At 42.1% G+C, this 15,692-nt stretch overlaps 1 protein-coding gene across 3 annotated transcripts in view; it reads right to left on the reverse strand.

The window, feature by feature from the left end:
• SFMBT1 (Scm like with four mbt domains 1) overlaps positions 1–15,692 on the reverse strand; it is a 117,308-nt gene that overhangs the window by 41,641 nt on the left and 59,975 nt on the right. For all 3 annotated transcript variants that reach the window (XM_075939372.2, XM_075939366.2, XM_006127577.5), the window contains exons 3-5: positions 12,829–12,923; positions 2,042–2,282; positions 474–562 (exon numbers count right to left, since the gene is read on the reverse strand). In XM_075939372.2, coding sequence (XP_075795487.2) covers positions 474–562; positions 2,042–2,282; positions 12,829–12,923 — 425 coding nt within the window. The remainder of the gene's footprint in view (positions 1–473; positions 563–2,041; positions 2,283–12,828; positions 12,924–15,692) is intronic.

Below are 15,692 nucleotides of genomic sequence, written 5' to 3' on the forward strand. Positions count from 1 at the left end.
TAAGGAGGGAGACGAAAAGGAATGGGAAAAAACTTCCAATCAAAACCCCTCTGTTCAGTAGGAAAGAGAAGATAAACAGGGGACATGACTGAGGAAGGAAGCATATTTTGAATGTCAGACAAGGAAGAGATTCTACAAAGCTGTTGGAAGGAGAACAGGAGAAGAGAAAGGGCTGGGCACTGGAAGACAATTTATAAGGCACTTCTTTACTCTGACAGGCATTAGTGGGTGGAAGAGAGTCTGAACCTGCAGTTACAAGCACATTCAGGAAAGCATTTGACAAAACAGAAATGTTACATACCGATACCAGAAGACGGACGGAACATATTTTTCTGATGTTAAACATTTTACAGCTATAGCACTTAATACACTGAGCTAAAAGATGCTAAGAGTGCCTTCCTCCTTCCCCCAAAAAAGAAGGCTGACTGTTGTTTCAAGTTGAGTTAAGTCAGTCTATTTGAATAAACACTCACACCCTCTAGTAGGTTAGCAGGAGCACTGCATGCACCTGCCAGTGTCTGTCGAAGGAATTCTTCCTGGTCAGATATCTTATCCTTGATACCTAAACAAAAAACAAGGGTGAAGGATTACTTCTGTGGCCAGCAAAAGGCTACTTCAAGCAACAAGCCATTTGAATGCCCTTGTGACATTTCACTCAGGCAAGTATATTTGATATCCAAACGTAAATAAGAAAGTCCACATGCACCTACATCAGAGTGTCACTCTTCCTGAGAGTACTTACTAAGCAAGGTTTCACAGTAGTGTTATTTAAACAGACAGGGTCAACTCAGAACTTTGCTTCAATTTCATACAAGAGTACAAAGCCTTCAAATAACTGACAAGTGTTGGTGACAATGGGCAGGTCTGAAGTTTTAAATAAAACTTCGTTAAATAACTGATCCCCATTTCACCTGCCTTGAAAGTGGGAGTTTCAACCACTTTGATAAGCAGGTTTTGCAGGATGCCAATATGGGGAGCTGCTCTTGGGGCACCAGCTCTTAGCAGTTACCCAGAAACGATGTGAGGCAGCAAACACAAACCCCTCTTTCACTCCACAGGCAGGCACCAAGTGAAACAAAACCAAGAGCCCACCCCCAACAGCATCTTCAAATCAAAGATCATCCTTTGGCTGTTTTCTTTCCAGCCTCTGGTAACTGACCTCAGGGAGGTCACCATACGGGTATGCGGCAATGAAGGGAAAAAAGAATGTTAAGAAAGAGGACAGACATTCTATGTCGAGGAGACCGAGACTGGAGTGGTCAGACAGACTCTGTTACAGAGAGGGCCAGTAAGGTGGGTTAATAAAACACTGAGTGTGCAGCTCAAAATTTGTTTTATTTTATGTTTTCTACATCACGCTCCCGTGATGTAAACATAGCTTTGGGAATGAAGATAAGCACAAGGCATAGTCATTTAGGGTGCGTCTATATAGCTGCGCTATTTCGGGATACTTCCAGTATCCCAAAATAGCATTTTCCGCATCTTGACAGCATTATTTCAAAATAACGGGCATGCTATTCCGACATCCCTGTAAACCTTGTTCCACGAGGATTAAGGGACATTTCAGAATAGGACTCTATTTCAAAATTTGGCACTGTGTAGACAGCACCACATTTTGATATAAGCTATTTCAAAATTAACTCGAAATAAGTGTAGATGCACCCTTACAGGGCAGGTTCTACGTAAAAACAAGTGGCTTTATGAAAAGAAAAAAAATCATGTCTCTGGCAAATGCCTAACAAAAAGCAAAACCAAAGAATTTGGGTGGCAATAACTATTGAGTATTAAAAATCTATGTTTTAAGGGCAAGTCTAATTTGGTTGGGTCAAAGCTACTGCTGTACCTCAAAAGATAAAAGGATTCATTATAATTGCAAGGACATACACGTTTTTGAAATGAAGGGGGCAGTCAAATTAGCTCAACAGTTAAGAAAGCAAATACAAATTGCTTCTCCTAGTAGTTACTACCTTCCGTTACAAAGGGCAAAGCATACATCAAAAAATAAGTTCCCTACTCCCTCATTTCCACAGGGAGTTGTTACCTTCAGGCACTTTGAGAATCTTTTTGTTCTGCTCGCACCAACCAATTGGGTGCAAGTCAGCTGTCATGATGTCACACCAAAAGTCTGCCTTGCGGTCTTCCCCATAGCCATCGTAGCGTAACAAGAGCAGCTGCCCACAGGTAGTGATGATGGTGGCTACCCAGTAGGTAGTGTGGTCAGGCTTGACAGCAACCTCTAGCTTCATACCAGGGGCAAAGCCATTCTGCAAACTAGTGTCCACCTGAAAAACATGAAAACAAGCACTACTTAATGGCTTATACACACTCTAAGATAAGGGAGGTGAAGCACACCCTTTTGTATTTGGCTCACAGCAGTGCCCTGCCAAAGCTCGGATAGCCCTCACCTCCCCAAATGCCAGTCTGCGTCCTCAGGAACACACATGATATCTAAATTAAACATGACCTTGTTTTAAAATGGAGAGAGGATATCTTGGTAGAAATGTAGCCGTGTTAGTCTGGTGCAGCTGAAACAAAAAACAGGACTGTGTAGCACTTTAAAGACTAACAAGATGGTTTAATATGTGATGAGCTTTTGTGGGCCAGACCCACTTCCTCAGATCAAATAGTGGAAGAAAATTGTCACAACCATATATACCAAAGGATACAATTTAAAAAAATGAACGCATATGAAAAGGACAAATCAAATTTCAGAACAGAAGGGGGATGGAGGAGAGGGAGGGAGGAGAGGTAAATGTCTGTGAGCTAATGATATTAGAGGTGATAATTAGGGAAGCTATCTTTGTAATGGGTAAGATAATTAGCGTCTTTATTCAAATTTGCGTGTAAAGTGTCGAATTTAAGCATGAATGACAGTTCAGAGGATTCTCCTTGAAGTGAAGTCTTAAAAGGTCTTTGAAGCAGGATGCAGGTAATCAAGTCATTGAGACAATTTCCTTTCTGGTTGAAATGGCAAGAAACTGTTTTTTCTTTGTGATCCTGTCTGATATCTGTTTTGTGGGCATTGATCCTTTGGCGAAGTGTCTGAGACGTTTGTCCAATGTACATAGCGGACAGACGCTTTCGGCACATGATTGCATAAATTATATTTCTGGATGCACAGGAATATGTGTTCTTGATCTTATAACTCACTTGATTGGGTCCAATAATGGTATCAGCAGAGTGAATATGTGGACAAAGCTGGCAACGGGGTTTGTTGCAAGGGAAGGTACCAGGGTTGGTATTAGTGTGGTATGTCCTGTGGTTGTTGGTAAGAATCATCTTGAGGTTAGGTGGTTGTCTATAGGAGACTATGGGTCTGTCTCCCAGAGCCTCTCAGAGTTTAGTATCCTGTTCCAGTATAGGCTGTAGTTTATTGATAATGTGTTGGACAGGTTTAAGTTGGGGGCTGTAGGTGATGACAAGTGGTGTTCTATTGTTGGTTTTCTTGGGTCTGTCTTGAAGTAGTTGGTTTCTAGGTATTCGTCTGGCTCTTTCAATTTGCTTTTTTATTTCTCTGGGTGGGTAGTTGAGGTTTATACATGCTTGCTAGAGATCCTGAAGTTTCTGGTCTCTGTCAGTGGGATTAAAGCAGATGCGATTGTATCGAAGGGCTTGGCTATAGACGATGGATCGTGTGGTGTGTTCTGGATGGGAGCTGGAAGCACGTAAGTAACTGTATGAGTCAGTGGGTTTTCTGTAGAGGGTGGTGTCTAATTTTCCATTGTTGATTTGTACTGTGGTGTCCAGGAAATGGATCTCTCGTGTAGAATGGTCCAGGTTGAGATTGGGGTGTAGGTTGTTAAAATCTCTGTGGAATGTCTCCAGTGTTTCTTGGCAATGTATCCAGATCATAAAGATGTTATCATTCTTATCGTTAAAGTAAAACCTTATCATCTTATTGTTAAAGTAAAACCTGCTTGTGGCAGGGCATCATCCTTTGCCCACGAGCTCAATTTGGCCTTCAGGCCAGTTGATGCTAAAAATAAAAAATTTCAACACACCTCTGATGTGAAAGAATAGCATTTTCATTATTCCTCATTATTTTCATTATTCTGGATTTGCCCACTTGGCACCTCTCCATACCGTTTTCTCTAACCATTTTGGACCAAGCCCTCTTATGGAAAGTGTAAATGAGTGCTTCATACCGAAACACCACTTCCGCATGGACCGGTGCTTATTTGTCTAACAAGGTCTGACTCAGCTGCACAGCGAATTCCAGGCTTTACTGATTTTTCTGCAGCAGCTTACACGGAGTAATGTTCTCTTCCACTAAATTGATGGCTTCTCCTCTGGTCACATTTGTTCCAAATTTTATTCTTTTCAGTTTTGCTTGCCTTCAACAGCACTTGCCTGGTTTCTGTCCTTCACCCCAGTCACTGCACCTCACTATTACTCCTAATACCTTAGAGGTTTGGGATGGTTTTACCAATGCATTCACGTGATTCTCACAGAAAGTCTAACACTGGCATACAAAATTTGTGGAACATTATGAGCACCAAAAAACCTGATGTTATTCTCACCCTGTTAGCACCATCATGAACTTCTTTCCAAGATAAAAAGAAGTCTGCTTGCACAGACTTCCATACTGAAGCATCTATCCTTTTCTCAAAAGTAGAATGCAGTACACAATGCTTCCCTTCCAGTACTGAAATAGATCTGGCATAGCAGGGTCTTCTTAACTGCTTTGCTACTATTAATCTGAGTTAATTGGAGCATATACATGGCAGGTCTCAAGGTCTCATTTCTCTTTGATTAACTGCTAGAAACACTTTGCCATGAGTCAGACACAAGTTACTAACTGAACCTGTTGTTATTGACTACCAACCTTCTTGGTGTGTAAGTACAGTAGACTTCCGATAATCCAGAACCTATGGGACCTAGGCGGTGCTGGATTATCAGATATGCCGGACTATCAGGAGGTACTATAAAATGCTTATATATATACTGTATACATTATATACTGTATATAAAATGTTCTTAACCCTTTTTATTGTACATACTGTATACAGTATACTGTAATATTTTAGGATTTTTTAAGCCTTTTTTACCCTTTTTGCTAGTTCAGCTGCTGCTGCTGTTACCTTGTGACTCATTTTTTGCTGAAGCTCGCTCACTAGGCTCTTGCCATTTTGATGCTGGACTATCAGAAGTGCCGGACTATTGGATGCTGGATTATTGGAGTTTCACTGTACTTGGACTATTAGATTTTAATCAAACAGCCATTTAAGCACACGTTTATTATGCATAGAAATGTCAGGAACTCCAAAAGAAAACCAAGGCATAGGTTTATAGATGCTTATTGTGCGCTTTTAAAGCTTTTGCTCTTTACTGTTGGTGTTCCTGGTCTATTTGACATTCAGAATCCTTCCTGAAAGAGGGAAAGAGGCAAAGAAACTGCATTTCCAGGACAGTAAGCAGGGGTCCCTTCTCACAGTCTTACAGAGATAATCACATTTAATTAGAACTGAACATAGCCAGAAGTAGCCACCTGTGGAAAGTACTGTAGTGCCACAGTCTCATGTAACTGCAATAGAGGATCCACTGGAATGAGAGAGGGCGAGTGCCCTCTTCTGGTACAGAAACAAGTCTTCAACAAAATTACATTTTATAGACAAAATTGTGGGATATGTTTGTACTTGGCCACTGAAGGGATTCTGACAGGTGAAACACCCTGCACAACAGCTCTGAAAATCTGCTAAACTTTCAAGCACTGAATTTAGAGAAAGGAAACACCTAGCATGTTATCCAGTTCTGCAAGTAAAGGACTGAGTTGCCTGATTGAGGATACATCTCACTGTTGTTCGTTTTGCAATAGCACCCAGTGGCCCCAACAGGCTCAGTACCCCACTGTACTAGTTGCCTTGCAAACATGGAAAAGACTCGCTCTATTCTAAGATGACAACACACAAAAACATGGGGGGACAATAGAGCATCTCAAACAAAAAGGTGCAGTTTAATTTTTTTTAACAAGGGGAAAAAATAGGTTTTCCCTCTCCCCCAACTCACCTGAGAACTGTTGAACTCTTAGCTTAAACTTTCCAACAAATTTCAGCAAGAAGCAAACACAGACCAGGGAAAATTTCAGCCAGAACAGTTAACATTTAGCAAAGTTATAAGTAACTGAAAACAAAGTCGTATAATGGGTAGTATCCTGCAGCCTGCATTAGAGTGCTGCTTCCATGTCTTCCTATAAAAAAAATCCAGAGACCTCCTATTGCCAGTCAGCCTAGCATCACTAGCTGGCTATCACCCGAGCTATAGGGAAATGAGAAATTGTTAGAGGGAATGCATTGGTACCAAGAATAACAGATTTATTAATCTAAGAAAAGTATTTAAGAAAACAGGAGAAGTGGGACACCTGGTCACTGAGAGCACATAATTTAAAATAACCTTGAGCACTGTCCTACTCTGCCCGTTTGATATTAATTACATGCAAAGAGAAAGCAAACTGCTTCCAGGTTCTTGAGTCAACTCAGTGCGTGGGTTTGCAAGTGGCCAAAAGACTTATCCCAAGGGCCACCGACTAGATCAAAGATTCCCCAAATGCACATATGCTACTGGTAATGGTGTACTTGCATGAAGAGCTTAGTTACATGGTGTGGATTCCCTTGTTCCAAAATCATGCATTGATTCCTATAGCAAGGCTAAAAGGGGCCATTCTGATCATCAAAGTTTGGCCTCCTGCATAATACTGGCTTGGAAGTTCTTAAGGATGGTTATTGCCTTCACTATTAGAAACTACACCTTATTTCTAGGCTGAATCTGTCTAGTTTTATTTTCCAGCTATTACATCTTTTTACACCTTTGTCATGTGGACAAAGGAGCCCTCTACTATTACAATTTACTCCCTATGTAAATACTTATAGGCTGATGAAATCACCCCAGACCCTTCCTTGTTACATAAATAAATTTAACTTTTCAATCTCAAAGTAAAACAGGGTCACCAACATGAAATCATTCTCATAGCTGTCTTCTGAACTCTCCCCTTTGCCAACATCCTTCTTAAAGTGTTTACACTGGAGTCTGACACATTATTCCAGGGATGCTCTCACTAAAGCCATATACAATGGAATAATACTGCTCTACTTCTCATCCGTAGGCCCTGCTCACACATCCAAGTATTTGCTATGGTAGCCACTAGTGACATTGAGCTCAAATTCAGTTGGTCCTTTGAGTCATTGCTTTCCAAAATAAAGCCTCCCTCCCCAATCTGGTAAGGGTGACCTACAGTATATGTATGGTCTTTCAGTCTTTCTATTTATTTTATTAAATTTCTCTGGAATCTATCAGTGTTTATTACCATAAAAACAAACCCAGGTGAAAAATCAGTGTAAAAATGTTTTTCTGGGTAAATATTGGGGTTTATGTTATTGGGCAGAAAAACAACAGGAGCGGGGGGAAGTGTTGAGTGGATTAATGCTCTGAATTCTGTTCATCAGTGCAGTTTGTTGCAGAACTAAAACAGAGCTCAAAACACAATGCCACCTCTGAGCTTAAGAAAAACAATCTCTCGCTAATCCCCAAATACAATTTTTAATGAGAAACAACAGTTTACTGTAGTAGATTTAAAACTATTAGCCTATAAATATTTACATTTATTAATTTGGCCACACCATTTGCAGTATACACACTTAACTTCATTCTTTTCTGATTGTTTAAAGATGTGGCATGTTGAAGTGGGAAGAAATACAAAGTATTCAAAGGTTTTAAAAAAAAAAAAACCAGTTATCTGCTAACAGCTTGATGTGTGTATGTAGTGGGAAGAAGATTCATCAGTATGTTAAGATGCACACAAACTTCAGAGATTGCATGCATGCCTGTTTATTGTGTGTATCTTCTAAACTAAGGCTTCGTCTACATTGGCAAGTTTTGTTGAGAAAAGTGCTTGTTTCTAATAAAACTGCATGAGTGTGCACACTGCAACAACATTTGTTGGGGGAAAATGGCCGTTTTTATCAACATCAATTTCCACCTCTTGGAGGCACATTTTTCTTTTCCCTTCCCTGTGAGGTCCACAAACATGCTGTATAGACACCTGAAGGCATTTTGTCATTGATTCTGACTTCCAAGAAGTGACCCACAATTCTCTATCAGTCGCTCTAGTCTGCAATTTGAACTTCTCAGCCCTGCAGCTACCCGTCCCGCTCCCTTGCAAGCCCCACAAGATGTAAGTCCCATTCTGGCTTCTCTGTGTGAGTTCATTGGAGTGGATAGTGGCCCTCTGGTTTCCTCCACAAGGTGTAGAAGCATTTGATGTGATGGGTGAGGCACACCACACAGGACTGACCTTACAAATTATGGTGCCCTAGGCAGTCTGAGCACTTGCATCCCCTGCAGGCTGGGGGGAGTGGAGGGTCCAGGAGTGGCCTGCCCCCCAAATATGCCTTCCAAAACGCGAGAGGCGTGAGGTGTGGAATATGCTTTCAGATGCCTTTGAAGAGCAAGACTCCGATGCTGAAACTATGGAACCTGAGCCACTCAAAAAAAAAAAAAAAAAAATCAGCCTTTGCTGGTGACATCCGACTTCGACGGAAAAAATGAACATACCCTGGTCCACAATGTGCAGAACCTGTGATCAGCACGGACGCCCATCCTCTAGAATGGTGGCTGAACCACGAAGGGCCATATGAATCTTTAGCGCATCTGGCATGTAAATATCCTGTAATGTCAGATCCCACAGTGCCATGCGAATGCCATTTCCCACTTTCAGGTGACATGCAAACAAGAAGTGAGCAGCATGATCTCCTCCAATGTAAACAAATTTGTCTGTCTGAGCGACGGGCTGATCAAGGAATGGGGAAAAGTGGATTTGTAGGCTCCAAACTTTTACATTGTTTTATTTTTAATGCTCTGTTTTGGTACATAATTCTATATTTGTACATGCGTCTTTCGTGATTAAGAGATGATAAAGTATTCATACTGCGGGAAGTGAAAAAAAACTATTTACTCACAGTGCAAATATTTGTATTTAAAATTATAAAGTGAGTACCGTCCATTTCGTATTCCGAGTTGTAATAGAAATCAATGTAGTTGAAAATGCAAAACAAACCTCAAAAATATTTAAATACATGGTATTCTATTATTGTTTAATTGCATGATTAATCATGCAACTAATTTTTCAATCACTTGACAGCTCTAGTTTATATGTAAATCATTTATCCTGGTGAATCACAGCTCCCAAAAAGTGCTGACCACTTGACTCATAATATTTCTAATACTGAGTGAAAAACTAGAAATCTTTTATCAGGTTTTGAAGTTTAGAGGATCATTTACACTAGAACCTCAGAACTAGAAACACCAGAGTTATGCATTGAGCCAGTCAACCACATTTTGTCATCATGGGTGGTTGGCTGGGAGTCCGCGGAAAGGTCCGCATTGAGCTAGATGGGCAACAGGCCAAAAAGTCTGAGAACCCCTGGTCTAGTGTATGTTTTATAAATATAATTTGTGTGGCTGAACTGTTATTCTACAAAGTAGCACCTCATCTACCTTGTCTCATCCTATTTTTTTTAAATACACAAGAAAGCAAAAGATCTGCTCTAGAAAGTGGTGTTGAAAGTTCTTTATAGGGTTGTAAAATCCCATTTAATCTGTTAACCACGTAAACATTAAGCTTAACCAATTAACCACTTAAACAGGATACCATGGGCAGGGAGTCACTGCAGGCCCAGCCGGCTGGAGCACCCCAGTCTGTGGTGAGATGCTTCAGCCCAACCTGGCTGCCAGTTAACCGGTGACATCACTAGTTCATTAACAACATTAAAGGAAAGCGAGTTCCCAGAAATACTATATTAACAAGAATTGAATTCAGCTGTAAAACAAGTTGTTTAACAGAGTCTCGTTAAGCATGACTGAAGTTAGCTTACATGACTAGGTTACTTACCTGGGTCAACTAACAAGATATTATCTTGGCCACAAGAGGGCACCCCTATTTACACTGATGAAGTGGAAAGTAGAATTAAAAGACCCTTTAGGCCAAGTCTACACTAGCGCTACGTCTAGACTACATCCCTTTTTTGTAAAAGGGATGTAAATTAGACGTATCGCAGTTGCTAATGAAGCGGGGATTTAAATCTCCCCCGCTTCATTAGCATAAAAATGGCTGCCGCTTTTTTTCCCGCACGGAGCTTTGTCGGAAAAAAGCGCCAGTCTAGACGCTGATCTTGCGGAAAATAAAGCCTTTTCCGAAAGATCCCTTATCCCTCTATGAAATAAGGATTATTAGTAATTGCGATACGTCTAATTTACATCCCTTTTATGAAAAAGGGATGTAGTCTAGACGTAGCCAAGAAGTCTATTGACAGTAAAGCAATCCTATACCCGCAAAGTGTTCATAGAGGGCACAACTTATACTAGCAAAACTGCCCTTTTCAGTATAGCTTATTGCAGACTCCCCTCCCCCAGCAAAATACACTATATTGGAAAAGGGCCGTTTGGCTGACATAATTGCAGATTCACCACAGGTTTCTGCCAGCTCAGCTATGCTGGTGCGGGGGGGAGGGGAGGGGAGGGTCACACCCTTGACTAATATTGATATGCCAGTAGAAGTCTGAATCAGAACCATGGCCTTAAATAAAAAGGTTGCAAGCATAAGCACTCATTAATAAATACCAAGATGTCCAGTATTGAGCCCAACACTGACTCTTAACATCAGAGATCACCCAAAGTACTGAAACGCATAACAAACCAAATAGAGAGAGTGTACCCACCTCAGAAGCATTAATGTAACTCACTTCTAATAATTATCAAGAATATCAAGGGCCTGATTCCATATCAAGTTCAGTCCTATAGAAAGTGTGCTCTTCTAATTTGGATTGAATGAGCACTGTACAGTAACTCTCAATAAGATCAGTTCATGTCATAACCCTAATATGCTAGAAATTAAGATTCATAGTTGATACATTCAGAGACTGGATACCTGAACTCTTATTTGGGCATCTGCTTGGCAAATATTACTTTCAAAACACATGGAACAATCTTTGCAAAGGCTAAAAAAAACCTTTACCGTATATTAAACAAACCTAAAAGAAAGCATCAGCCGAATTGTAATAGCTTTCCTAGTGCTTCACAATACTGCAACACCTATCCACCTATATTGAGATTCCAAAGGACTTGTGAAAATCCATTAAATTTTTAAATTAAATTAAGGAAGATTGCCTATCTCCTAGAACTGGAAGGGACCTTGAAGGATGGAGTCCAGTCCCCTACCTTCACAGCAGGACCAAGTACCATCCCTAACAAATTTTTCCCCCAAATCCCTAAATGGCCTCTGCAAGGATTGAACTCACAACCTGGGTTGAGCAGGCCAATGCTCAAACTACTGAGCTATCCACACCCCCATGAATATAGCTGATCAAAAAAGTTGTCAACATGTTGATAAAATTTCAAACAAACAGTGGAAGAGGGAATTCTGCAAACTTTTAATGAAAACTTTCTCTTGCTTTTGACCAGCCACATTCATGAATAAAGTTTCAACAATCTTAGTAAGCAGGCAAATATCCTTATTTTATAGGCAAGGAAACCTGAATGAAGAGATTAAGGGTCAGATCCTTGGCGTATAGCCACAAACCACATAGCACAAAGGTGGGAGAAGAGTTTTGGTGGTAGGCAGGCGCAAAGGACATGTAAAGCTTTCCATCTGCACTTCTCTAATTCCAGGCCAGCTGTGTGTAGGGCAAGTCCTGAGGCATGAGTCAGAACCACTTCAGGACTGCTCTAAATTATGTGAAATGCCAATGGGACCATAACAGCAGCCAGATAATAAGCAGCATGAGGTGGGAGGGCAGGGGAAAGGCGCTTTCCTCTAGTTAAGTTTCCTGTGCTGGCAGGAGGGGGGAGGGTTGGCATAGGAGTTTCTACACCTGCACTGATGCTCCACCCAGGGCCAGATACACAGGCTCTACACCTCAGAGTCCAGCAATGACATGGCACAATGTAACCATATTGAATACTGGGATATACTATAAACAATTCACTCATCACCACTCAGGAATTCAGGGGACACTCCAAACATCTTTCTACCCCAGGGTGGGGAACCTCCAGGATGCCAGCTGGCCATGGCTCATCAGGATTAGCCGCTGGCAGGCTACCAGACGGTTAGTTTGCCCCCGTGTCCACAGACATGGCTACTTGCAGCTCCCAGTAGCTGCGGTTCACCATCCCCAGCCAAAGAGAGCTGTGGGAAGCAGGCCGGGCCATTGCTTCCCACAGCTCCCACTGGCTGGGAACAGCAAACCACAGCCACTGGGAGCTGTGAGTGGCCGTGTCTGCAGACACTCAGGTAAACACACGGTCTGGTAACCTGCCAGCGGGGGCAGAGCTGCAGCATCCCAGAGCCGGCACAAGCCACAGCGGGGGTAGCGAGTGCCCCCCTTATCGACTGATTAACTCTAATTTAACATCCCTACTTCCCCTTCAGAAAACAGCTGGTCAGTTTCAAATACGTTGCCTCCCAAGCCCTGAAGAGCCTACTTTCCGGAATGCAGCTCTCGTAGCACAAGCGGTCACAGCAAAGAGAGTTCACTGGCACACCGCAGAGGGGGAGAGAAAGAGAAACGGGGCAGATCACACTAACACAGAGGTGTTCAGATCCAGAGTTAATACTGCAGTGCTCAGGAGATTCCAGATCATTCCATTACTATCACCAACTGGAGATGAGGCCACCTGATAATCAAGGAGACAGGAAAATCCAAAGGCTGGCAAAAAATAATTCTCAAATATATATGATCAACAGTTCCTCCATTAGCAAGGCAGTTTTGCAGAAACTGTGAACATTCAGGATACTGGAAAATCAAAGAAGGAAGAAGTGGAAAAACAAAGAACTCTTACGTGTTTAAAAGATCCATGGGGTGCTGCAATTGCTCCAGTGTCTTCTAGATACTCATCCCAATTGAATTCTGCTTCCTCCACACCAGACCCAGCATCTAGCACAGAACAAACAGTCTCAATCTAGTATCTGACATGGATGTAAGAGTCTGTTAACTTGATTTATTGCTTTAACCAAACCCTAAATATAGTTTCAATTTTTATTCACCTAACACCTTTTAACACAGTTTCTATTGTGAATGCATTAGCGTAAAGATCAAATAACAAGTGAAAAGTAACCTGTAAATTGCAAGAGAATCGGTAGCAGCAGATGTGGACTTATAAATGGACTGATAAAAAAAAACCCTATTTCATTACCTAGTAAACTTACTGATATCCTAGCAATTTTCTAGGCAAGCTTACAGCAAATAATAATTAAAGGGATTCTAAACAAGCTTGATTTTTGTATCATGAATGCTAAGGGGCTGCAGTAGGGACTCTGCAATGGAACTTTACATGGCATCTGATGAGGTGCTGCAATGAAATGGGACTTGGTAGAGATTCAGTCACTGGCTTCGATATGAGCACTATCAGATGGACTGAAAACTATCCAGAGAAAGACACGAGCCATCAGATAAAACAAAGCGTGAAATGCTCCATGGTGTTATGTTTGATTTTGAACAATGTCTTTATCAGAAAGTGGGAATGCAGACACAAAGGCATCCTTTATCAACATTAGCAAGGACAGCGGGTTTTCAAATGGATTGAAAAATTAAAATGGAACTGGGCAAATAATGACATGGCAATTACTCAAACTTTTCCCTTCCAATAATGGGTATATTTAGGCCAGCTCTAGTTAACACTGAGAACATAAAAGAAGCCTCACTATGTGTTTAAAAAAAAAAAAAAAGCCTGGGAAGGAAATAACTGAAAACATGGATATTCATTTAGGGCGAATCTACACTGCACTGTAGTTCGAAATAAGACACATAATTTGAGTTACACAAATTGCGTAATGTATTTCAATCTTATTTTGAAACAGCTTATTTTTTTAATCTGGCACTGTCTACACAGTGCCAAATTTCAAAACAACATACTACTCCAAAATGTCTCATACTCCTCATGGAATGAGGTTTACAGGGATGTCACAATAGCAAGCCCGTGAAATTTCAAAATAACGGGTTTGCTGTGAAGACAGGGGATAGCTATTTCAGGATACTCTGATATCCCGAAATAGTGTTGAAGTGTAGACGTAGCCTTAGAGTTACATTTATGTGAGGCACTACCGTGATTACTGCTTTCAGACTATATTACACAAAGCATCAACAACAATTTACAGACCGCTAAACCAGATGAGAGTTTTCAAAAAACCCTCTGTTCGTGTAATTTGATTCTGGGCTGCATGCACAGACCCTTTCGTGGCAGGGAGGCTACAGGCCATTCGCATGGGACATTAGTGAAGCAGCACTTCAGTACCTAAGAGCATCCTGAAAGACTGTTGGGTGGACTGTTGAAAGAGAAGACATGGGAGGGTTCAGTCTAGAGTACATGGAGGTGGGCTCCAGCATGGCTGCAGCACTAATACGGGAAATAACAAGCATAGTTTGCAAACTAAAGCTATTCTTATTTCTGAACAACAGGGACTAGAAATTCACAGCATTAGTTAATCTGTCTTAATTCTCCTGACAAGCTCTCATGTGAAAATGTCCTTCAGTTTGGCCTGTCTGGTATACCTCAGGGACACAAGGTGAGTGGGATATCATCTTTTACCAGACCAAATTCTGAGACAAGCTTTCAAGACCTGAAGAGTTGTGTAAAGATCATGAGTTTGTCTCTCTCACCAAGAGAAGTTGGTCCAATACATGATATTACCTCATCCGACTAAGATCCTAGGACCAGCAAAGCTGCAACATTGCAAACAATAGCACACCTCATGCAAGAGAATATTTGTTTGGGTACAGACAGCTTTACATCTTTGGCAAAGGAAAGTTCATACTGATGCAGGCACTTACAACAAGACACAGAATTCTAGACACATCCACCCTTAACATCAAGTTAGAGAGTATTCAGAAGGTAGCATGACAAGTGATGAATGGACTTGAAAGGAAAGATTAGAAGACTGAAATGGCTATTGATTGAGTAAACAGTGTCCCAAGAGGTAAACAGAGGAAGAAGCACCAAGGAAACAAGTGTGTCAACACAGAGGAGAAAGAAGAAAGGAATTAAGAGTGCTGCTTGATACACCATAGGAGAGGAGTCCCAGGGAACACTGCCTAGTACTGAAATCTGTTTGACGGTACAGGCAGTCCCCGGGTTACATACAAGGTAGGTTTGTTCTTAAGTTGAATCTGTATGTAAGTCGGAACTGGCGTCCAGATTCAGCCACTGCTGAAACTGACCGCTAGTTCTGACTTACATACAGATTCAACTTAAGAACCCCAGGCGTCCACAAGTCAGCTGCTGCTGAAACTGATCAGCGGCTGATTCCAGGAAGCGGACCAGCAGCGGCTGAATCAGGACGCCTGGGGCAGAGCAGCTGGGGTGCTGCCGGGTTGGTCCAGTAGTGCCCAGAGCTGCTCTGCCCCAGGGTCCACAACAAAAGCCTGGTCTGCTGGGGGGGGGGGGGACACTAGCTGCGCCCCCCCCCCCAGCAGACCAGGGACATGGGGAGCAAAGCCGCAGCGGCAGCGGGGTGCCGCGCCTCTGAGGCTTTGCTCTGGCAAAGCCTCAGAGGCGCGGGACCCCGGCGCCGCTGCGGCTTTGCTCCCAGTGCCCCTGGTCTGCTGGAGACGGTCCCCAGCAGACCAGGGGCACTGGGAGCAGCTTTTCTCACCCTGGAGGTCGAGGTGGCGGGACCGCTGCCTGCGAGCTCCGGGGCGAGAAAGCCC

Source organism: Pelodiscus sinensis, chromosome 11 (genome assembly GCF_052426305.1).
Source record: "Pelodiscus sinensis isolate ZL-2025 chromosome 11, ASM5242630v1, whole genome shotgun sequence".
Classification (NCBI taxonomy): Eukaryota; Metazoa; Chordata; order Testudines; family Trionychidae; genus Pelodiscus; species Pelodiscus sinensis.